The 27,056-nt window shown below is 25.1% G+C and overlaps 1 protein-coding gene across 29 annotated transcripts in view; it reads left to right on the top strand.

The window, feature by feature from the left end:
- LOC107998338 (serine/threonine-protein kinase tousled-like 2) overlaps positions 1 to 23,480 on the top strand; it is a 29,765-nt gene extending 6,285 nt beyond the window's left edge. For 7 of the 29 annotated variants that reach the window (XM_062073157.1, XM_062073154.1, XM_062073155.1 and 4 more), the window contains exons 3-16: positions 154 to 239; positions 16,624 to 16,714; positions 16,828 to 17,090; positions 17,269 to 17,439; positions 18,669 to 18,761; positions 19,098 to 19,559; positions 20,022 to 20,225; positions 20,308 to 20,399; positions 20,607 to 20,754; positions 20,834 to 20,945; positions 21,050 to 21,188; positions 21,319 to 21,430; positions 21,527 to 21,634; positions 21,745 to 23,480. In XM_062073157.1, the coding sequence (XP_061929141.1) occupies positions 154 to 239; positions 16,624 to 16,714; positions 16,828 to 17,090; positions 17,269 to 17,439; positions 18,669 to 18,761; positions 19,098 to 19,559; positions 20,022 to 20,225; positions 20,308 to 20,399; positions 20,607 to 20,754; positions 20,834 to 20,945; positions 21,050 to 21,188; positions 21,319 to 21,430; positions 21,527 to 21,634; positions 21,745 to 21,960 (2,297 nt within the window). In that variant the 3' untranslated portion in view covers positions 21,961 to 23,480. Of the gene's footprint in view, positions 1 to 153; positions 240 to 5,163; positions 5,302 to 12,554; positions 12,597 to 12,952; positions 14,084 to 15,155; positions 15,748 to 15,770; positions 16,510 to 16,623; positions 16,715 to 16,827; positions 17,091 to 17,268; positions 17,503 to 18,668; positions 18,762 to 19,097; positions 19,560 to 20,021; positions 20,226 to 20,307; positions 20,400 to 20,606; positions 20,755 to 20,833; positions 20,946 to 21,049; positions 21,189 to 21,318; positions 21,431 to 21,526; positions 21,635 to 21,744 lie in introns of those variants that run through there. The other 22 variants (XM_062073147.1, XM_062073145.1, XM_062073149.1 and 19 more) reach the window with 16 other exon arrangements.
- The last annotated feature ends 3,576 nt before the right edge of the window (positions 23,481 to 27,056 follow it).

The raw sequence follows: 27,056 nt of genomic DNA, 5'->3' as shown, positions 1-27,056 counted from the left end.
ATTTTTTCTGATGTATTTATGTTCATCTTTGATATTATTTTCGGATCGTAAAATCTTTTTGATGCAACATATGTTTATTACCGATATTTTAGCGTATTCTATTTAAATATCAATACAATTTCATCGATGTAACGTAATAATCATTTTTTTCAGGCGCTGGCGTCAAGATGGAGCACTTTCAGGCCACCCTGGATCCAAGGAAGCAGGAGTTATTGGAGGCCCGCTTTCTCGGAGCAAGGGTAAGCTATTTTTCGCGTCTATTTTTTCTCTTTCTTTTTATTTTTTTTTTTTTTTGTTTTTTCCGCATCATTTTCTTTCTATATATATATATATCTCGTATTTTTTTCTTTCTTCCTTTTTTTTTGCGCGCGCGCATTTAAAAAAGTACAAAGATACAAAGGAGAATCGCGTAAATATAAGAAATGTTGTCTTTTTATTACAGTATGAAATTATTACTATATGATAAAATATATATTTCATGGGAATCACACAATATAAATCTAAAAAGATTTCATTTTAACCAGAAAATTGAAAAAATATATGTCTCTCTATAATATTTGGAAAAATATTATCATTCGGATAAATGGTAATCTCTTATCCTTAGTAAAAATACTATTCTTGTATCAAATGCACAATGGCTAACTTAAATAATCTAAATCAATGCAAATGTATAATGATTTGTAGTATTTATGAAAAAAATATTTAAAGTAGAACTAGATTTTATCATTAACCATGATTAAAATTAATTTTATATTTTTGATTCTGCTATTTTAGATTTCAATACAAATTTAATCAAATTACGATATTTCGTATTGAAAGGAAAATAAAATTTTACTACCATAGTACAATTTTTTTTCATGATAACGAAACATATTAGATATGATATCAAAAAAGAAAAAGAGAATAATATTGCGAGTGAAGTTATTGTTCATTGATTTTCATCAATTTCATCATGCTTTTTGAAATACTTAAACTGGAAAATGATCATCATGAAGTATTTTTATCTTGTGATTTATTACGATGTACGATTATAATTACGATATAACAAATTTTATCTTGAAACGTAATGATTTTCGAATAATATTCTTTTTTTATTTTTATTATTATAATAAGTTATAGAAGAAAAAACTTATTTAAAATTTATTTGTTATTCAAGTTAGAGGTTTTTCAAACAATTTAAGACTGTTGTTATTTATGCGTAAATTTTCTATTTGTCTAATCGTTTCAATTGAACTGATTATTTTTTCTTTAATAATTATTCCAATTATAAATAAATATAATTTTAAATATTAAAAGCTTTTTTAATAAATACTATTCGCATTATTTTTTTTAACATGTATATCAATTTTAATATATGTATTTTAACATATCTATTGTTTCTTTCTTTTCTTAGTTTTTTAATTTTATTAATTTTATCATTAAAATTTTATCGTTGTATGATTAAATTGAAACAACAAATAATATTTTTATAACGTATCAATATAAAAATATCTTTTCATTCTTTTTCGAAATATATTTTAACTTTACATTGTTAATTATTTTTTCATATCGAAATGAAAAAAAAGAAACTTATATTTATATTATTATTTTATTTTTTCCTAATTGTTCTCCATGTATTCTTAAGAAAAAATTATGTGCCATAAAAATATTTGAACGCATTATTATTTACTATTTTTTATATTAGCTTATATTAATGTGCAACTGATTCGTCTTTAAATATAATAATAAGTTTATATACTGTTAAATAATTTTTTCATGATATTTACATCAATGAAGTTTATTTATTTTATTTATTTCGTTTCTTTCTCATGATTCAAAATGTATACTTCAAATGATTATTTTATTATCAAATAATCTAATTTTTCTATTTTTTATTTTTATTTTTTTTCTTTTTAATTTATTTAAAAATTTTTTTTAATATACCAATATTTCTAATTTTCTGTTTAAAAATTTGTCGATGAATATTAAATTTTTATTAATATCGATGATTACATAATCCCATATAAATTTAATATAAATTTAATATAATTAAATTTGATATAAATTTTTTATTTTTATAATATTTTCCATATACAATTATCTAATTTCGATTTAAAGATATCAAATTTACTTTCCTCTTGTAAAATGTAATGTATATCTCCCAAAATATAATCTTTATTAAAAGTATCACCTGAACCAAATTTAATCTCTTTCTTTTGTTTATTTTACTAATGTATAGTTTTTTCTTTCAACATTATCATGAAAATTAGCAATAATATTATAAATTCGACGACACTTCCTGTTTTCATTATTCTTGTTGCCTTTAATGAGCCTATTCTCTTATTCTTATTCTCTTATTATAAATTGGCTTATTGAATATAAATAGCAGAATTATTATTTAAGAGATGTATGTTTATCTAAGTTTTGCTTGACTCCAAATTTCAGTGATTTTCGATTCGTATAAATTGTGATATCTTGAGTTTTTATAAATATTCCAAGTATCATATCATTTATATGTATATTCAATATCATTTATCAGAAATTATAAAATATTATCTACCATTTATTGTAAAACAACTATTATATAACATGATCGAACTGTAATATGTAAGTTACGTATACTTATTAATTACTTATTAATTAATGTGTATTTATAATAGAATATGCAAATGTGTGAATCATATTTATGAATATATATTTTTTTAAAATTTACAAAAAATTTTTTTCTGCCATTTGCGCTTATAACATAGATATATTGTCTTTTTTTTAAATTTGAAAATAAATAATTTAACGGTTTTATTAACTTTGGGATGCGAGTGAAAATTTGTCGGTAAAAATTAATTGTGGCAGCCCTTCCTGTTTTCGTCACCAGAGGGACGCATGTCGAACGTGATTCTCGCCAATTGCTCGTTTCCTATACGTGTGTATATTTATCCTTTAATCTGGTCTCTATTGTTACCATTACTCTCGCGATGTCTAGGGTACAGATCTAACTAGCTAGATTATTGATAAGTTTTTTCACTAAATTCAGGACAAAATGCTTTCTCTTGCTTTTTCTTTTAATTTTTTCTATCAATGTTACATCACAGTAATATAATCCCGAACAAATGTACAACGCAAAGATCTACGATAAATTTTTCTCAAACGAATAATATCTTCATCGTTAAATTTTGTAATCCCTCTATTAATAAGTTACTGATCGCAACAACAAACTGGGAGATGTTCGACAACTCTATGTGATACTATGCGTAATATTTTCAGTTTAAAATAATTTAAATTGATTATTGCAAAATCATAAAGAAAATATATTCAATATATATTGCAAATTTGATAAAATCAAAAAAGAATTTGATTTATTAAATTATTATTAAATTTGGAATAAATTTACAAATTAGAAATAAAGTTATTTACATTAAAGTTATTTTTCATATATTTTATAATATAAAAAAAATTTATATTAAATTTATTTTTATAATTAAGATACACTTTTTTATTATATATATATAATAAAAATGATATATTATTATTTTTTTAAAAATTTATGAGAATATATATGATATTAAATTTTTATATTTTCTTTCTTATGTAAAAGATATATATATATATATAACATTTTTTATGAATTATACGAAAATTCTTATTTTTTTTTATGATAAATTCCCTGGATTTGTTAAATATAAATCAATGAAATTAATATTGATTCTATGAAACATAATACAAACAAGGAATTATAACAGTTCTTTTTATTTGGTTAAACCAATAAAATAAATAATATGAATGATCAAGAGAATAGAGACATCATCATTGCTATATTTATTAGATTTTCAAAAGTAAAAAATCGATGATTCATCATTTCAGATAATAAAAAATTATTTTTTTACATATTTTATCTTTTTAATTAATTAATAAAAAGAAATGAATGGTCAAATTGAATGGTCAAAATTTTCTTATTCCAGTTTTAAAATGAAAATACAAAAATAGAAGAAAAAATATAAAAATAAGAAAGTATTATGCCTTGGCTTGTTTCACGATACATATATGAAAAATCTAATGAAAATAGTGTGATCAACTTCTGATATAGTATATAAAATATATAAAAACATTGTGTATGTATGTGTGTTTAAGTGGGTGGGTGAGTGGTTCCATAATAAAAAATGAAAAAAAAATCTGATCAAACATTATTTTTTCTATAATTTACATAAAGTTCTTCTTCTTCCATCAACTCTTCGTATTCTATACGCTTAAATACAGAAGAGATAAAGATCAATATAGAAATCAAATAGCCATATTTATTTTAATAAATAAATAGCAAATTCATTTTTCTTTTAAAATTTCTGATATAGTATATATACATATATTCGCGCATAACTGTGATTCAATTTCATTAAATATTCGATCATAATCGATTTTATAATTTATGCACTTTACAAAAAATGGTGCTAATATTTATATCTTATTTTCAACATCGTTAAATCAATATGATCTTTAAAGTTAATTAATATATATTTTTCTTAATATTAATCAATTTCTAAGTTTTGATAAGAATTAATCGATTATATTATTAATTGCAGTCACTCGTAAAACTTTTCGTACATGCTATAAGAAGGTGATATTTATTAAAACAAAATGATATGAAATTTTATCGTAAATTCTATATTAAGACTAGTACTTATTTATTTATCTTTAAATATTTGAAATAAGCATTTATCAATCTTTAAATTTTAATACATATATCTAAACAAACCTGTAGTGATTGTTCCACGTATTTCAACTGTTCTATTTTCTTACAAATGCTTCTTAATTTTTATAGATACAAATTCCAAATCATTATACCACAAACACAGAACGCATAGATTTTTTTTAACCGCAATATCTTTCTGCTTCTTTCCACAAAACATTTTAAATAATCTCTCTCTCTCTCTTTCTCTCTCTCTCTCGCTCGCTCGCTCACTCCTCTCCTCATTTTTTCCTTTCATTTTCCTCCTTCTATTATCAAAAATCAAAAGATTTGATATAATTATTTATCTTCTATGCATTTACGGAAATTTCTTCATCGTAATGATATATAGATTTTCCCTAATAAAAAATATTTTATGATTATTGTAACTATTATTATTTTATACATTAAGAAACAAATTTTATCACACAACCGTCTATTTTAATAAAAGTGGCCTTTTTATAGGGTGTACGAAGACTTTCATGGGTGACTGTATATGGCATGCGGCACCATCTTGTTGGAACCACAAATCTTCCAAGTCAATGCGATTCAATTCTGACCACAAAAAGTTACTTAACATCTCGCGGTAGCATTCTCCGTTAACTGTAAGTGCATAATCGTCTTCATTCTCAAAAGGATATCCGACTCAATCACCTCTCTCGGGCCCAATTAAACAGCACTAAACAGTGATATGTAGCAAATGCATTGGCTTTTCTTGGAGATTCTTATTGAGGGTTTGTAATATTCGAAGTGTGATAATTTTACGATAGCTATTATTTATATGATGAATATGTTTTATTTTCTTTAAAATCGCTTCGTTGCTGAAAATAGTTTTCGTACAAATATTATTAACTATTTCTCCTTTTCAAATATACAATCAATCAACAAATAAATTGTGTCATAAATCGTATGCCGATTTAAATTTCTATATCGATTGTATTGTATAAGCTTGCAGAATCAAATCTTTATTTAAAAAATTCATCATGTTGTGACTTTATTGTTGGCAATGCCTATACAGGCTATAAACGGTGTGGAACTCTCATTTTTAAATCTCAGCCATACTTTCAGCCATGGCAATATTTTCAGAAGAATAATTTGTCGAAAAACTTCTTCATTTATCGTATAGGTAGATCTCTAACTTTCCTCAAATTTCCTCGTTGATGAAAGTGACGAATCGTTCGATTACTTGGATAACTATAGAAAGCCAAATAAACTTTTCGAAATATATTTTTATTGAACGCAAATTCTCAACAAGTTCGTATTGAATGAATGTTTATATATTAATATTTGAAATTGCAATGGATTGTATATATACATATATAGTATATGATAATTATTAAATTACTTAATTAAATTATAATTATTAAATTAAATTATTAAATTAGTAATTACGAAATTATGTACCATTTGAAAAATATGATTTAAAAATAACTTAAAGTTATTATTAAAAAATTTTACGTACCAATATAATCTGAATAATAAAATTTCGAAATATAAAAAAATATAAAAAAAAATTTTAACGAAAAATAAAAAAAAATAATCAAAATACAAAGAAAGAAATTTTCAAATGATAACATAAAAACATAAATAATTGTTTGTTTCCATATTAAACTGATAATATATTTGTAAGGGAAGAAACTTAACTATCGAACTGTTAGATCAAATAATTAGATAATTAGATCGATAAATAGAAATAAGCGATAAAAGAATATTAAAAATACAATTTTATTTTATTGTGTTGTATAATAAATATTTTATCAAAATTAGCATCGATGGAATGAATAGTTTTTTCATTGTAATAAAGAGGTCGCTACCAACAACCATCTAGTGCCACGTAGAAGAACTAGAGCATTCGATCGTTACTGATCTTCCTAGTTTAGTGTTTGGTTCAGGTTCATATATTTGAGCCCCACCCTAAAATTTATCTCAAATCTTATATATATATATATATATAAAATATTTTATAAAATTTTTATATTATAATAATTATTAATTTTAAAAATTTCATGATAAATATAAATATAAATATTAATTTTATGCATAAATATTAAAATAGTTATTTTTAAAAAAAAAATATCGAAATATTATTTTTTTTATTATGATATTAACAGAATAACATCTCGTATCAATATATATATTATATATCAATATATATATATATATATATATATATATATATATATATATATATATATATATTAATTTGTTAATTGAATTTTTATTTTTCAATTTAATAAATTTTATTAATGTTTATCATGATAAATGATAATTAAAATCATCTACAAAGTATATATTAAGAGACATAATATTTGTAATACAAATAATATTTTCATGCTACATTATACTTATATATTTATATATATTTTATATCTATGCGTTTTCTTGGTATAGGCCAATAAGTAATCGATGTGACTTACAATTAGCTTACGTGTTCATCAGGAGTTTAGTTCAACTTTAGAAATCTAGAGTATAAAAAATATAAATCCGAAAATAATGAATTTTATGTCATTTTGCGAAATAGAGCTATATGATGTCATATTATATTTTATATCTCTATCTGCAGATAATGAAAATAAGCTATTTAAAAATAATTTGAATATAATATTGTGAAAATAATAATGAAATTATTTTTTTTCAAATAAATATACAGGTTAATGTTAGCTGTTAATTCTAATTAAATAGTATTTTAACATAAAATAATTAAAATAAATTAAAATAAATTAAATAAATTTATATATAGAATATCTATTTATAAAATTATATGATAAAATATTTATTTATAGATAAATGAATCATAATATTTTTTATCGTAATTAGATTTTTACTATTTAAAAATTATAAATAGAATTTTTAGTTTTTATTCAGATCTTAAACAAAATATGTATATAATATTGAAAAAATATATAGAATAGTTAGAATAGTTCCATTCTGTTCCTGTATTCATATTCTTAAATAACATATAATCATGTTCATTCATTTAAATAACCGTTTGAATGGCATATAATACGATTATATTACTCATATTTTATATCAAAAAATATCGTAAAGCAACGCAACTTATGCAATTTGATGAAATACAATTATCCGTTATTGAAATTTTTTTCTTGTATTTTTCTTGTATTGGAATAATTTCTATAATATTCTATATACATATTTTTACATATTTTTAAATGATATTTTAAATGATCAAAATAAAATTTAACGAATGTTCAAGAAAAAAAATATATCCGGTATATAAAAATTTAAATTTGACAATTTATAAAATTTATAATATATAAATCTTGATAAATGATCAAAAGAAAAAGAGAAATAACAAATATAAATCAAATATTTGTATTCAATATAACGCGTAAAAGAATATCAGTGATATATATATATAAATATATATATATATATATATATATATATATGTGTGTGTGTATATATATATACATACATACATACACACACACACGTACATGCATCGTATGTATTACATATGTACATATGTATCATATTGATCTTATCATATTGATATTATGATAGGTATTGTAATTAATTTTCAAAAAATATATAAAAATAAATCATTGCATAATATCAAAATTATAATAATTTTCGAATACATGTTTTTTAAAATATATTTTGACTTAACAAAACAAAAATATATTTTGGATATATTTCTTCTTTCCTCGTTACAATTAAAAATATTTCATTTGGATTAGCTATCAAGCTACTTATTCGATAGCAATTTAATATATAAATGAATGATGATGATGATCTACAAGAATTTTAAATTATAAAATTTAAATATTTTCTTATACTTTATAATTAGTGTGTAAATTAAATTATAACCAAATCAACATATATACTTATAGAAACTATAGATATTAACAAAAGAAAAAGACGCGTCGATCGCACTTTTCGATCGGATTTCTGCGGTGACCGAGCCACTCAAACAATTAATGTCGCAATATGCCAATAAATGTCGTCTTGCGCGTCAATGCTTAGAACATTGAGATGCGTGATACGTGGCGCCAAGTAACTAACTATATCTAGCTGACTATATTCTTTGAAAATACATAACTTTATCCCAATCAAATTTATAAATGAAAAATTATATATTCTATATTTTCTATATTTCATTATATATTCTAATAATATATCAAATAATGCTAAATATCAATATTTTTATCATCTTAATTTATAATAAAATCTCTGATAATATAAATAATATAAATAAAATTGATATACTATGTGATATAAAAATATTAATCTTACATTCAATAGATTTAACACTTATCTTTCTTTTTTCTTATTATATGTATTTTATATACATTGTTTTATATATAATTGAATTGCTTATAATAACTTAATAAATTATAAATTATAAATTATATCAAGTTTAATAACTATTAAATTTTTATTGATATTATAAATTATTATTATATATTTAGCATTTTTTACATTTATATTTAAAGCATCAAACGAATGACATCAAAACAAAAAAATTGTATTAAAAAAGATGATCAAAAGAAGATCAGGTGAATCAAAAATAACATTTCTTTTGAAATAATAAAGAAATACATATATCATACCAATGAAATTTTAATAACTTTCGTTTTCTAGATTTTAAATTTTTAGATTTTTATTTAATAAAATCGATATTATGCGATGATACTGAAAAAAATTAATAAATAATTTATAAATTTAGTTTTATAATAAATATTTGCAAAATAGAAAAAATATTTCAAATGAAACAAGAAAAGAGAGATCGAATATGTGTATGTGTTAAGAATATGTTAACTTTCATTATCATGCATGATATATTATTTATTAACAGTGAATATTTCAATGAACATTGATAATCCTCACATTTAGAACGGTACTTTCACATATACATGCACACACATAAAAACTATAAATTTTCGTGAAAATAATTTCTTTTAAATTTTTTTCTCTCATCGTTATATTCTTATTTCAATTATCACAATATATTATTATTCATCTTAATTATCAAAATAATATATAGAAAATCTTTCTAAAATGATTTATGATGCTTTTACATCTAAACTGGCATAATTTCAAGAAACTCGAAAAAAAGACTTACCTATCATATTGTTTGCCATGTTGATCCATCATAGAAATTAAAAAATATAGCCATATAATTATTTTCATATTCATTTAATTTATTGATATAATATAATTATTCATTTAGCAACAAGTTGCTTCAGCTTAAATTTAATAATATAATTCGTAATATATGTTTATTATTTTTCTATTTTCACTATTTTTTATTCTCTTATAAAAAGTAAATTTATAATAAATATAAATATTTTTATATCAAATAAAATATAACTTTATAGATATTAGATATTAGATATAGATATTATTAAATTTAATTATCTAATAGTTTAAATAACAATAAAGTTAATAAATTATAAATCTTTAAAAAACAAAAACTAATTCGGATTTTAATTATTCTTCTAAAAATTCTTTCAATCAAATTTATTGCAACTTTATTATAAAATGATTATTATTATCTGTCAATTAAAAACCTTGGTGTTATGTATTTAATAATTCAAAAATCCAATTTCATTGCAAAATTAAATGAAATTGTAACTGATGAAATTTATTATAATTGAAAAATATTATATAATTAAAATTACACTAGTTAACCATAAACAACTCAAATATTATATAATTTTTTAAACTGTCATATAAAAAATATATATATATACTTCTATGCAATAAAATATTGATTTTGAATTATATATAAAATAAATGAACGAAATTTACAGAAAATAATAAAAAATTTAACATATTCGTATATGAACATAGTATATATAATGATATATATACACGTATTTTTAGAATAAATAGTATGAAAAATAAATTTAAAAAAAATTAATATAATTTAAGAAATTAAAAAAATCGAGCCCGTACAAAAAAGAAAATTAATTAAAATTTTTGACGTGAGATGATATCATTACGTTATATTTATAAGAGTATTTTAACTTGGACAAAATGAAGAGAATTCGTAAGGCAATGTGCAATGCGCACACGCCGTTTACACGGAGTACCGGATCGTACCTAACTTTTCCTGAAACGGTGTACACAGAAAACCGCGTGGCTATGAACAGTGAGCAGAGCGCAAGCCAAGGCAACGAGGCAACGCCGCGTGGCCGACCAGCTGATCGGTCGGAGACATGCGACTGCACGGGGCAGAGGGGGAGAATCGTGCGCGACTGGGCTAATGAGCGTGCGACCTATTGGGAGTTCATTGGAGGGGGATAAGGCAACACATGGAGGGGAAACAGTGATCCCTTCCATGAAAGGAGTAGGGGTAGTGATTGCTGTGTTGCCGTCACGTCGAACGTTGGTGGCTGTTGTCGCCACTGTTCTCTACAATCGAATGGCATTGCAAGGTCTAGGAGCTAAACGTGTACATATTCACCTTCACTTTATTTTTTATTTTAATGTGTTCTTGATCTCTTTCCCACTTTTCATGTTTATATTTATTTTAACACATTTATTATATACTCATACGCCACATACACGCGCGCGCGCACATACATTAAGATTAAAGATATATATATTATGTTAAAAAAATCTTTAACAAAAAATTATTTAATACACAAAATTTTTCGTATGCTTGTAACAAATATTTTGTATTTTATAAATAATAATATGATAAAATGGAATATGAATCGAAGTATATTTGAAAAATATGCTTTTTCACTTTTTCATTATCATTATATCGCATCGAAATATGAATTCTATGAATTCTTCAATAAATTTTTAACATTTTCATTTCAATTTTATTAATTATCAAAATTTATTAATTAAATCTAAACATTAATAAAAAAAATCTCTAACATAAATTTTATTATGATAAATTCTATGTTTTAAATTTTGATAAATTTTATTTTTAAATATACATTCGCATTACGTTAAGAGAATATACCAAAATTATATATTCGATATATAGTATCGTTAAAAAATGGAAAAAACTGTTGATGCGATGTTGTCACAGCATCCGAAATACATATTGCAACGTTGCCCCTTACTTGAATATCGCATCGATAGTATAAAATGTACATATATACTTACTACTATTCCATCATTTTGTTCATTTATCCCGTCAAAAATTGAAAGCACGTATGAACGTAACTTAACACTATTTATAATTCTACACTTCAATATTTCGTAATTAAAATTCGAAAATTTAGTAGAAGTGATATAAATCTTAATCACAATATCAAGTAAAATTTAATATATATATATCTAGTAATTATATATAATAATAACTAATAATATACCAAATTATTAAAAAAAAATACATATTGGGAAAGAAAAATTATGTTCACAGGATATGCGTAAATATAAAATTATTTAAAAACATTTCTTTACAAGGAATGAGATTTTATAACAATTTTTAATTAACGAATTATATTAACAATATATTTAAATGTGACTAATTAATCAAAATGTAAATAAAGTAAAAAACTTAAACACTGAGAATAAACACTGATAAAAATATTTAATTACACTATTAACACTGTTAAGACGCGAATAGTGAGAAACGATGATACATGCTCTTGCCAGCCCGCCGGTCTGACCAGTTATGATCGTCGAGTCGTCGTTTCATACGTACGCTTGGTTCTTTCAATCCCCTCCACTAGGACTACATCTCGGTAATACGCCCTCGCACTGGCTGGAACACACGTCGGCACGACGTATTCCAGGAGCGTAACTAGTAGAATCGTTGTGAGGGCGCTCTGTCTTTCAATTCTAAGACAGGTGCCACTCTCGATATACAATGTTTTACACGACTATGTAAGTCAATATAAAATCCTACGAAATAAAACAATGCTGCAGCTAACTTCATACGTACATCGACAAGTTTATATATACATACTAGGTATGTACTTTTATTAATGTTATTAATTAGATCGATATTACATACTTATATTTTGTTTATTATTAGAAATTAATTATTTATATATTTTGAATAATGTATAAATATCTTCCAAATTCATAAATATAAAATATTTTCTTGAAAAAATAATTCTATTATTATATATATATATATCTATCATAAAAATAAATATCTATAATTAAATAAACAAAGAAAAGGAATAAATGAGTGATATATATGATATATGTATGATATATGTAATATTTTTATAAAGAATGTTGTTAAACATAAAAACATAAAAATTATATCCCAATAATTATTAATGTGTATAGTATATATAATAATACGCTTTAGTTAATTTTAACATTTTATTTAAAAATTAAAATATAAATATATTGTGCTAGAAAAAGATTTTATTCCATTTTTATTGTGTATAGGCATTTATTATATACATTTATCTTTATATTTATTGATATATAAAATTTAATTAATTACTGTAGCATTTGATTCTATGACATAACGTCACAAGGCAAATTACTGATCCACGTATAAAGTACAGCACACCCTTTGCACGCCGTAGTGGCACAGCTACACTTCGCCACATCGATTTTACCGGCTCGCTTGCACTCACACTCGGTCGACCCGTTCACTGAAGGAATGTCTCATATGCCTCCCTCCGACTCCCTTTTCCTCCCCTTTACTTCTCCTAACCCTACTCCTATAAACCTCTCTGTCACTCAGTTAGCTCTCTTTCTAAAAACTTGTCTTTCATCTCTTTCTACCAAGCTCGCCAACTTCTGCTTGCCCTCTCCTCCTCCTCCTCCTCCTCCTCCTCCTCCTCTTCTTTCCCTCCCCCTCCTCAGTGCTTCCTCTCATAGGTCTCTCGATCTCTCTTGATTTCTCTCTCACACTTTCACAATTTCTCTCTTTCTCTCTTTACTGTCTGTTGTGATCGTTGGGCAGTAGCGCCGTCGCGGGGAGGTGGAGGTTGCACCTTTTGCCGCATCTCGGAATCTCGCGCGTTGCTCATTTGCTGTACATAGGAGAGGAGAAGAGAGGCAAGGAAAGAGGGAGTGTGAGAGCACCTAAGAAAGAGAGAAAGAAAATCTTCGCTAGGTAGTAGTATGCGAACAGTACGGTAGTCGGACAGTTCCAGTTCCGTTTCGATTAGGCGAGACTACGCCGGGTTTTTGGCTCGCTCGTGGCCCGTGTAACGTACGCGTAATGCCGTTTATCGTGGCCATTGACGGCACTCGATGCTGCTGGTGCTGTTGCTGTTTACCCGGCGCGCTAACTGCACGCCGCTTTTACAAGTGGAATTGCATAGTTGAAGAAGATACGAAGTGAACCAAGTTCGTGAGTGTTCAAAAGGATAGCTTACGTGTGCCGTTTGGATCGTGTAATATCACTTTATGATTATGGTCATAAAAGGATCAAGTCGTGAGGAATAGAGGAGTGTTCTGTAAAATCCGCATGTCCCGATTCACTGGGTTCGTATATGTTACTACTTCCCATGTAACCTCCTTGCCTACGCACACTAACGCAAGCGCACATAGCAAAGCTTACTTAAAGCAAATCGCTGCCGGAGAAACGATTCCCCGGCCCTCTAGCCCAGTTCCGGGCACAGACATTGATCCATCGATAAGGAAGTTTCCTATTCTTTGTTGAATTGCTGACATGTTCAGTAAAATGCAAGAAAGTGAAACGAATCATTCGTAAGCCACAAAATCCTCTTGTTTTTGTAATTCATTACTCATTCTGATTTAAATATCAATTTTCTGTAGTATAATAAATATAGATTTTTGTATTTTTAATCTATGATTTATAAATTGAATTTCCATTCTATTTTTTTTCATTTCTATTTTTTTTCATTTCTATTTTTTAAGATTTGTGACGTAGAGGAAATAAAAGTATGATGAACATAAATTTTTGTATACAATTTCACTGTTATTAAAAATGACCTATTAATTATATATTTTTATTTATTTATTAATAATTTAAGTATGTATTTGTATGTATAAATTCGAATTCAAAAATAAGCATTATTCTCATATATTTTATGTTAGAATACATTTACGTTTTTATTGTTTTTACTTTTATCTTAATTCTACATGATAGTACTTAATTTGATATCGTAATATTTTATATCATAAATTCATTTTTAATAATTTAAATTTTTCATATACATATAATTTAATGATTGCATATATCAAAATCAATATATTTCATTTAATCTAAATGTTTAAGATTAATCAAATGTTTTGTTATTAATCAAATGTATTGTTCTGTTTATGTTTTTGAAATATGTTCTTTTTTTTTTACTTTCATTAAATTTAAAATAATAAAGGTGAAATGCTTCTCTTTCTCTTTTTTTACTATATTTTCTTTATATCATTAAATACACACACACGTGCGTATACATACATACATACACATTATATTTAATATAAATATATAATATAAATATAAATATAATAATATAATATATATATATATATATATATATATGTATAAATATATACAAATATATATACATATATTGTAATATCAAATATAGTCATTTTGTAATCATTTTGCTGATATATTGTAAATGGAACAAATATATTTAAATATTCAAATCTTCATATAAAATTATTATGAATATAATAAAATTGAATAATATATGAATATCTATTAATACAATTGAAACTTCGATGAAATATGAAATACAAACTTATACACGAAAAAAATGAAGATGACAGGAATGCAACATTATAACGATTCATCTATATTTATAATGCTTTATAGTAGCGATACTTTTAATCATAATAACGTGTGCATGTCAGTGACAGAGCGTGGAATTCGAACGTGTGCGTTCCGCCTGGCAAACGCGCAAACGCGTGACCGCGTCCATGAGAACTTACCATTAATCCGGGTTCTTAACCGCGCGCGGAGTAAACGTGGCTGACACGCCGCTGATAATAATAATAAGAGTGCGTAATTTATCGGAGAATCGACGTCACAAATCGAATGACGTAGTGTGTCGTCGTGATTATCTTTGTTGTTCATTGAAAGCAGTTTGCACAGCGGTTGCATTTGGTGCGTATATAGAAAACTATGTACGATAGGAAAGCCAGTTAACTATCCGACCTGACCAGAGTTCAGATGTGAAACAGTGAGTAAAACTGCCCCCTTGCGGAGCGCGTCCGTGGTTCCCAATCTAACCACTCCTCTGCCATCGAGTTCTTACGTCCTACCCCCCTTCTCTATCTCCCATTCTCTCTGTTTCTCTACTTCCACCCCCTCTCCATTTTCCATCGCCTTTCCTCTTACCTCTTCTATAGCTCCGTAACTCCCTGCCCTTCCGTCGTTCCCCTCTGTTAGGGTCCTCCATTTTGTCGTGATTCCTCTAGCTCTAAACATATATTGCACATTTTGTTCATACTGTGCTATTGACATTTACATACAAATTGTGCGCGAAACCGTGCCTATGGTTGACATACTGTCTATTAGCTCAAATAGCAAATACGACTATGGGGCTCCACCATAGGCTATCCTGGAAGGTGTCACTTCTCTCTCTTTCTCTCCTGTACTGTCTTTTTCATTCTCATTCTTTCTCTTTTCATTTCCTATTGAACCTACTTCTTTCTCCCTTGCACGTCCTTTGTTTTTCTTTTTTTCTTATTAGTCTTTCTCTATTCTAAGTTTCCTTCTGTATAATAAATTGTGTCTTAATAACATGCGATTTTTATTACCTAGTATATTGTACGCCGGTATCATTTTCGAAGTGTAACCTCTACCAAAAGTAACGAGTCTTGATTCGCGTTGCGATATTTTTCTCCATGTTGTTTCTTCTATCAAGCTTGTATTAAATTTTGTGATATAAATAATTGTGCGACATAATATTTATTCTCTGTATTATAATATTTTAATAAGTGTTAGTTTAATTTAGTATCATAATGATCTTTTTCCTATTTTGTTAAAATATTTGCAAAAAGGTATATTCTAATTATTTTATATCAACATTTTTTTCTCTTTTTTTTTATTTCAGATGTCTGCTGGGTCACAAATTCAGATGGCACCTCAATCAACTGTAAACTCTGGTCAGTCAGTTCATAGTCAAGACTCGAACATGAGCACTGGTAAGTTAATATATTTTTATTTTATTTAACAACAAAAAATTTTTATTTAATAATTAACCTAAGAATTGCTAAAATGTTATTTTATAATTATAATTATTTTGATATAATTGCAGGCTCATCACATAGTGATAAGGAGGTAGATCCAAATACTCCAGAAAAAATACCCAGAACTCCTTCAGAAAGAAAAAGGAAACGTAAAGCTGATGATGGAGGTGGGGGAGTTACCGGAGGACCTGTAGGAAGTAAGGGGTCTAGATCTGTTGCTGCTCTTGAAAATAAAAAAATAAATGAATATTTTCCAAAACATCATTTGGGTAACAGCCCCATTCGGCATGGAGGTGCTAAAAGTCCTTCACCTCAACAGGGGTATCCTATGGTAAATATAAAAAGTGTATATATATATATATATATATGCAAACATAAAAATTACTTATCATATATGTAAATTACTTATATGTATATATATATATGACAAAATATTTAATTTCTATAATATTTATAACTTTTTTCTTAAAATATTTATTCTAATATTTTATTTCATTATTTTTCAATAGTATCCACCATCGCCTCAACAACTCCTTTCACCGCAAGTAACAACACCCAATTCTTCAGTGGCAGAATTTTCTTCACTAATGCAGCCGCCAAGACCTCATCCTCAACCTCCACCTCCTCCTCCACCAGCCTCAACACAACCTGCAGGCTCAATGGTCAGCAAGCAGGTGCAGGTAAGGCCTACCAACCTCAGTAGGACAAGCCAGGTCAGGCAAGCGAAGACTAACACCCCAAATGTAAGCAAAATTCGGTAATTCCTGCAAGCATTTTATAAGAAACGACCCATAAAAGTTTAATCATAATTATATTAAAATCTCATATTTATTTATTTATAGAAATGGTTTAAATAATTTAAATTGAAAATTTAATTTTTTATTAATGGCTATATAAATAATGATTTTTAAGACTATTTTTAATGTCTATGTAATTAATTTTATATGCAGAAAATGCATATTTTCAAAATAAATTTATCTTGTAAAGGATAAATATTGGTTCTTGTACTTTTTTCTTTTTTTTTTTTTTCTTTTTTTTTTTTTTTTTTTTTGTGATTGGGGAATATATTTATAAATATTTCTCTTATTTTCTTTTACTTGATATTTTTCTTACTATCTCTTATTTCTATCTTTTCGGTTTTTTATATTAAAAAATATATTTTGTATAATACATAGTTTTTAATTTCTTAAAATTAGTTTTCTTAATGGGCATTTCTTATCAGATGTTTGTAGTAAATTTGCAGCTAACTTCTGACTGAACTGTAGCACTGTATCCATTTGTTATCATAGGAGTGCAGGCTACCTTGTAATGTCACTCCTTATTTGAAAAATCTTGTTTCGCTTTTAAATCATTAAAATTATTTTATTTCCATTTATTTCAATTTCTAAATTAAAAATAGGTGTGCATGTTTGCCATTTTTGACATGTATTTGGCTATAGTATTATTATATTTCAAAATTACTTCAATTTGAAAAAATTTATTTTTCAATATATAAGTATTAAGTATAGAGAAGAAACAAAATGTGTATGGAGTATACAGTGTTCTACAATTTTTCATCGTACATGCATACATGCATACATTTTTGGTGTTTTCCTTGCTGCCTGTATGGTAGTTCTGTTCTATCTATATGTTTGTGTTTTGCTCTGCAGTTTTACTTTTAATAGCAAAAGGGCTAGCACATTAAATTATATAAAATGTAGAACTAATTTTATCAAAAACATCTATCAAGGATGTAACCTGATCAATTTTCTAGATGAATTTATCAAAATGTTGCACAAAACTTAATCTGCATGTTACGTCCATTTGGGTGCAACAAGGTATCTGGTATTTATGAACTATGTTGACAAATGCATCAGATGTTACAGTAATTTATTTTTATTTATCATAAAATGTATTATTTATATTTCAGACAGAACTTACTTGCCAGAGGATACAAGAATTTGAAACTCAGGCCACTTCAGACTTAGAATTACGTAATAATAAAATTGATGAATTAAATAGAGTAAGTATATTAATTTATAAAACAAGTTCTATATATATTTTATGTATACAATTATATATTAACAAAAAAGAGAATATTTAGTTTATTTATTTTTTTTTTTTCTAAAAAAAAAATTTTAGAAATCAAAAAAATTTGTTTTTATTATTATTACTATTTAATGCATTAAATATATTATAATATTAATAACGATAATATAATATTATTTATATAATAAATTTAATTCTTTTTATGTAATTATTAAGTTTAAATAAAATTATTTACATTTTATATAATTATTAGATAAATTATTAGATAATTATTAGATAAATATACAATTATTTACATTTTCTTTTTTAGACAACTGATGAATTGAGGCATCAAATGGCTAATCAACAAAAAGTAATTGAACAGCACAAATCCCATATAAATAAGTGTATAGACGTTGTAAAGAAGCTATTAAAAGAAAAATCAAATATAGAAAAAAAGGAGGCTAGGCAAAAATGTATGCAAAATAGACTGAGGTTGGGTCAATTTGTAACTCAAAGGGTGGGCGCAACATTTCAAGAAAATTGGACAGATGGTTATGCGTTTCAAGAATTAGCACGACGGCAAGAAGAAATTGCAACTGAACGAGAAGAAATTGATAAACAAAAAAAGCTATTACTCAAAAAGAGGCCATCGAACAGTGAAACTGGTAGGAAACGTAGTCAGCCTCAACCTTCTTTGCATAATGGTACAGAAGCTACATTCTTAAAACCAGATGCAGTACCTGGATCTTATACGTGGCAAGAGTATTATGAAGCTGATGAAATACTCAAGGTATTGAATTTTCTAAGTTGCGTTTTGATAATCTTTTAATAATTTATAGTTCAGAAATTATATAAATATTATTTTGACATATATAATTTTGTATGTGCACGCGTGTGTATGCGTTTGTATGTAGAATTTTAATATATTCGTGAGATATTCTAGAAGCCAAAAAATAGAAACAAAAATTCAAAAATTGATATATAAAAATATTGATCAAGATTTAATTATTAATCATAAGCAATTGAAGTTTGTATTAAATGAAACAACAACGGGAACAAAATGCGATGATAATGTAATGGATATAGATAAAATCTCTTTATTTCTCACTGTATTTAATGCAAACTTCAAATATTTATATCTTAATAAAGAAATCTTAAAATCTCGAATTTTTGTATAATATATTAACTTCTGAATCTCTAAAATTGATTGTCCGATCCCTTAAATGTAACATTCATATATATCCGATTTTAGTTAAGGCAAAGTGCTTTGAAAAAAGAAGACGCTGATCTTCAATTAGAAATGGAAAAACTCGAAAGAGAACGAAATTTGCACATTAGAGAACTAAAACGTATTCACAACGAGGACCAATCGAGATTCAATTCTCATCCTGTATTGAGTGATCGTTACCTTTTACTAATGTTGTTAGGAAAAGGTGGCTTCAGTGAAGTGCATAAGGTATAAAAAGGAATTTTTTAATTTTTAAATATTGTACGATAAAAAATTAATCAAATAATTCTCTTAAATCGCTTTTTTATAGGCATTTGACTTAAAAGAGCAACGATATGTCGCTTGTAAAGTGCATCAACTGAATAAAGACTGGAAAGAAGATAAAAAAGCTAATTATATTAAGTAAATATTCTTATAATTAAGTTTTTTTGGAAAATATTAAATTAATAAAGAAAATAATAATTACAATTTCGCAATAAAAAAAATATATATATACGTTCTATCATATAATATATAATTTAAGTTAATTATATATTATATTGTAACATTCTTTTACAATACAAAAATATATTTTTATATTATTTTTATATTTTTTTTTTTTTTTTGCAGGCATGCGTTACGAGAATATAATATACATAAAGCTCTTGATCATCCTCGTGTTGTGAAATTGTATGATGTGTTTGAAATCGACGCCAATTCTTTTTGTACTGTCTTGGAATATTGTGATGGCCATGATTTAGATTTTTACCTTAAACAGGTATATGTATTAAAATATTATTTTACATAATATAAAATAATATTTAATATATGTAACACATTTTATTAAATATTTTCAGCATAAGACTATACCTGAAAGAGAAGCAAGATCTATCGTTATGCAAGTTGTATCTGCATTAAAGTACCTCAATGAAATAAAACCTCCAGTCATACATTATGATTTAAAACCAGGTAAATTTCTATTGTATACAAATTATATTATTTTTATTATATTTAATAAAATAAAAACATATAAAATTATTGATTGTTGTATACCGTTAATGTAATTATTCTAGGTAATATATTATTAACTGAAGGTAATGTTTGTGGAGAAATAAAGATTACAGATTTCGGATTAAGTAAAGTAATGGATGAGGAAAATTATAATCCAGATCATGGAATGGATTTAACATCTCAAGGAGCTGGTACCTATTGGTATGTATATTTTTTATTTTAAAAATAATTCGCGAGTAATATTTTAATATTAAAAAAATTCTTAATTTTTTTCATGTTATATAATGTTTTTCATGTTTTCATATTATTAATTATATTTTATATGATTTAGGTATCTTCCACCAGAGTGTTTTGTTATTGGTAAAAATCCTCCAAAAATATCATCAAAAGTTGATGTTTGGAGTGTAGGAGTTATATTTTATCAATGTCTATATGGCAAAAAGGTATAATTGCTTATTAAAGTATTTTTTTTTTAATATTTTTAATTTCTATATAAAATTGATTTCATTGATAATTTACGTTATAAAAATTGTTTTCAGCCTTTTGGGCATAATCAATCTCAAGCAACAATTTTAGAAGAAAATACAATATTGAAAGCTACTGAAGTTCAATTTGCAAATAAACCAACTGTTAGCAATGAAGCGAAGGTACTAATTTTTTTAATAATTAATTCAATTGATTTGAATAAAAAAATTCAATTAATTAACAACATAAAAACCAAATTTCTCATGTATTTATAAATGTTTTATTTTTGCAGAGTTTCATAAGAAGTTGCCTAGCATATAGGAAAGAAGAGCGTATAGATGTGTTGACATTAGCTAGACATGAATATCTACAACCTCCAGTGCCAAAACATGGCCGTCAAGCGAATAATCAACAACAGCAACAGCAACAACAACAAATTCAACAGCAGCAACAAACTTCATTTAGTATTGGCATGTTTAGTGGTATGAATGCATCAAGCAGTTCGTAGTGGAAAAGAACTAAAGACAAAACCTTCAATGCTAATACATGCCAAATCTTGAACATTGAATTGCACATCATCTCATCTTAGGAACATAGCAATTGCTATAACGAATTGTAAATATTAAAAACCGGATAATATCACCGTCACCAATGCCACGATTACCACTACCACTACCACTCCACTACCACTACCGTCATCACTACCACTTCCACCACACCTTTACAATTATACTTACAGGCCGATTACATAGGACATTGCAAGAGAGATGCGAGACTGGTCGTCGCAAGTCCAGAAGCTTGCGTCTTTCTACAATACAAGCTACATTATTCAGCATGACAAAAATGTTGTGTTCGTAAATATTCAATTGTATTATCGTTCCTTGTATCAAACAGTGGGTTGACTTGATAATAGTGTTTAAAAAGAAATGAGAGAAACAGATAAACTTGTGATAAGTCATTGTGAATTAAAGTGAAGTTCAAATTAAGAAGAAAAGGAAACAAAGAAGTACAGCGACGAAAATCATTGCAAGTGAAAATTACTCGGTGAATAAAGAGAGCAACGGAAGATAAAATGTCCGAAGCAAAGCGCGTCAAAACAGCGTAAAGAGACTTTGCTTTTACGGAGACGTTCCTCTCTTCTGAAGTTACGTATGCATGAATGAGTGTGAAGAAAGATTGTTAAAACTAGTGTGCGTGTATATATTTATACTATATATATATATATACTAATAAATCCGATATAATATATATATATGGTGTAAAGAACAGAACAGCATTGACAGTGGAAAGACAACTGTGGTGGATCCTCGCATGACCTCCGTGCAGCCAAGTATTCCATGAATATTTGACTGTACATCATGTTACTTTATTCAAATATTAACATTATTACTTATATCATGACTAATAATGATTAACATACACACACGAGGAGATTTGGTTGGTTGTTCCTATTCTGAAATGAGTGGGCTTTATCTACACCGGATTGATTGGTCTAAGGTTCGAATGCAAAGAAAGTAAAAGAATCGCGATGCTCCCAAATAAAAAACATATAGAATCGTAGTCCACAGTTTATATGCTCCATGCACATGTACATTTTTAATCCATAATTTTCTAATAGAGTGATTCATTTTTTCAAGAGTGGACTTCGGCGCGATAATTATGATCTTACATTTTCGTGATATATAACAATTCGTATAATCAGGCATTAAAAAATTTTTAAAGTAAGATTCATGATACTGTACCGACCCTGGTTGCTATTTCTTTATTCATAATTTGTTTTATATATGTACGTTATATATATATAGATAATTATGAAATAGAAGATTAAGTTATTTTATCAAGTGCCCTTGCTTTGTATTATAGTCGCGTCTGTCGACAACCTGCAGCTTTGGGAGTACTAGAAAGTTGTTAAAATGTTGTAAGTTGTTGGTACAATGTGGGCACGGTATTGATAACTCAATACCAACGTGATTGGCAAAGAATGGTCAGAGGAGAATACATTACAAGTCTGAACAGAGTCTACTACTAGATCCATCGCTTCTATTCTAAAAGCCAACCGTTCCTGCTTCCCTATCCTATTTCTTTTGCGATTTTTCAAATTTATAATTAAATAAAAAAAGCACATACTTTTGAAATTCCTCTATAAGGAAGTGCTTTTTTAATATAAGTTGGAAGAAAACAAACTAGTCAGAAACTGAATAAATTTATTTAATTTTTTTTCTGAGGACATGTATGCATAATTGTCAAAATTGAAAAATTTCAATTTTAGATATATTTATAATCATCATTTTCATGTACTTGAAAAATTAATTGTAATCGAGCAAAAATTCTCTAGTTTAGAAATTTTGCTTGAACATAATAGTCAAAATAATCGCCATTAGATTTATATAATGTTCTCTTATATTTATTGTAGTTTAACATGACAATTAGTGCATACTATTCTTGGGCAAAATGTAGCATACTTTGGCCAGTAAAATTTATGAGAAACACTTTAAAAAAAGAAAGAATATCATTTTGCTACCACAAAATATTAAATCATTTAATAAGAATGACAAAAAAATCATTTAACGAGCATTTATTCTATGAAATATTATTTGGGATTATTTGTAACGATAAAAAAAGAAACGAATCTACACCAAGCAGTGTTTATATGTTTTGCGTTAGAAGCAATTTTGCATTTGTATATAGTGAAAACTCCTTAAAAATGCATCGTTAATTAATAAAAATAAAAACTATTAAATGCATGTATCGAAAACAAATTTTTATTGAAGGAATAAGATTCTTTTCATAAAAAATTCATTGCACAAATATTCGAATATTGTCTGATCAGATATATTGTTTAAACTATGGGTAAACTACGGGTCTACTTCAGAAGATAAAAGTATTACATAATAATATTTTCAGCTCTATATGCCTTTATAATTATGCATGCTAGAGTTTGGAGTATTATTATGCATTTTAAAAGAAGAAGAAAATAATTCTCTTTAATAAACAAGAAATTTTTTTTATCGTCCTTGCGTGTCAACATAGTCACGATCTTCCTTACAAACAACAGGAATTGCGTCGAGGATGGTGTATGAAACGTTATAGCAATAAATTTACGTATTTGTGTAAAAAAAATTTAAAGTTAGTAAACTTATTAATTAAATATGAATCACATATATAACAGTGTATATTTCTCCTACAATATATATGTATGCACAAAATTTTTTCTTTCATCGGGTAAATATTTGGATAGAAAAATAATATAAAGTCAATGATTATAAAAAATTTTCACTGAATTTAATTAGAATATTCGTATATAAATAACAAAATATCATTTTTCATTTATACTTAAATGAATTTCATTTATAATAAAAGATTATAATGTTATGTTATCGAGTAAATTCTATAAATTTTCATACTGAATAGCCCAAATATATAAAAAAATTTTAATCATTCTGCTCCTTACATTTTATAGAAGAAAAAACTTTAAAAGAACTTAATGAATTTTAATGAATCAAATAATCAAATATTTTTTTTTTATTAATTAATAGATTTAAGTATATAAAATAATGTTCTGAAAAATTTGTTATAAAATTTAAAAAATTAAGAAAGCTATAAATGTTTATAAAATACAACACACTATACTGTTATATTCTGAGTATTCGCTTCTAATATATTTATCTCGAAACCATATTCTTCGGATTTTACAGTTCAAAATATTCAAGAATTATTTATCCGATTTTTAAAATTGTGCAAAAATATTTAATTTCTCTATAATTTTTTTTTTTTAATTTAAGAGAGAAAACTAATAAAAACCTTTATTTTTATATTAATATATATTATTTTTATATACGTATAATATAATATGTATATTATGCAAACAAAATATTTTTTTATAATATAAAAATACCTTAATAAACCAAAATATTGAATTATTTTTAATAATTGAGAAAATATTAAAAAATATAAAAAAATACAAATTGTTAAAGTTGAGCAACTAAAATTATAATATTATAAACTATATATATATATATATATGTACGTAAGTATGTATATAAAAATTGATTTTTACGTATCTTTTAAATAATGAAATATTCAGATTAATATAAAAATTTAAAATACAAGAAAAATAAATTATTTCTCGCGATTTGAATAACAATTAATATAAATCAATTTATTTATTTTCAAAACAATATTATTTCTACAAAACAATATTTTAAGAAGTCATATATGATACTTTTTTTTTTATATTGATCTTTTTTATTTTATTACTTTTTCTTTTTCTTTTTTTTTAATTTTATTTCTAATGTTTTTTAATATAATATTATAAAAGAGAGATCGACTAGTAAAAATCTGACAATTGATTTTTTTTTTTTTGATTTAATTTAATTAAAAATTTTTGTTAGTTAAATTTTTAATCGGTTAAAAATAGCGCTTGTTTCTTCACTTTATTGAACCGATAATTAATTAATGATGAGATTAACATGATAATGTTACAAAAATGGATATCAATACTCTCATATTTTTTTTATTTTCTTTTACTTTGAAATTAAAACATAGAAAAAGATTAAAAAATATTTAAACAAGACAATAATTAATTGATAATCAGTATTATTAATATATATCTACTTATACACTTAATTATTGCTATCTAATTATTGGTATCTAAATTATTTAAATCTAATATTAGTATATTGTCAGAAAAATTATAATTTTTATATAATGATAGATTAATGAACCTTAAACATTTTTTTTACAGAAGCATAAGTAAAATTTATACATAATGCAATTTAATATTATGAAAAAAATTTATTAATCAAGAATTATGAAATATGTCCAATTAGATGTACATATATTCTCACCCAATCATTGAATAGTTTTATATTTTAATAAATTTTAATGTTTTTAAAATTTTGCTTTAATATTATTTTCTTTTCTTCAAAAATATATTTATATTAAAAAAAATCCTAAATCAATTTAATGTCTAGTAAAATCTTTATGTCAATACTGACATTTGTAATCATTTATAAGATAGACATGAATTTATGTTATTTAATCGCAAAAATTTTATTAACTAACAATTAATTAATATCCAAATCATTAGTTAAATCAACTAATTAAAGATTAATTAGATGTGAAAAATAAGATGTGTAAGTGAAGAAATGCGGATATGAATCAAATTGTTCTAACCAATCCAATGAATAAAATATTTTTTTTAATATGAATATAATATGTTCTTATTTGAAATTTTAATTAATTTTCTTTCATTCGATATATATTAGAAATTAAATATATAATTAGAAAATATTTCTATTTATACGAATTTCTCCCATATATGTAATATGTTGTTTATATGGGGTGGAGTTATATTTCTAAAAAAATTAGGTATGTAAATATGTAACGAATCATGCTATTAGAAATGAATAAACTGTATTATATGATATATATAGAAATATTGATATTAAGATCATTTCATATCGATGCATAAAATATTGGTTATCAATGTTCAACTTTCGTCATATAAATAAGTTATTTTCATAAAATAATTTAAATGAAATAATTTATATTTATTATTGTTTTATTTATATTTATATTGATAATGAATAAATGAATATGAAT

The sequence above is a fragment of the Apis cerana genome, linkage group LG3 (assembly GCF_029169275.1).
Source record: "Apis cerana isolate GH-2021 linkage group LG3, AcerK_1.0, whole genome shotgun sequence".
Lineage (NCBI taxonomy): Eukaryota > Metazoa > Arthropoda > Insecta > Hymenoptera > Apidae > Apis > Apis cerana.
Note: the sequence above shows the minus strand (reverse complement) of the source record. Positions and strands in the feature narration are given on the sequence as shown.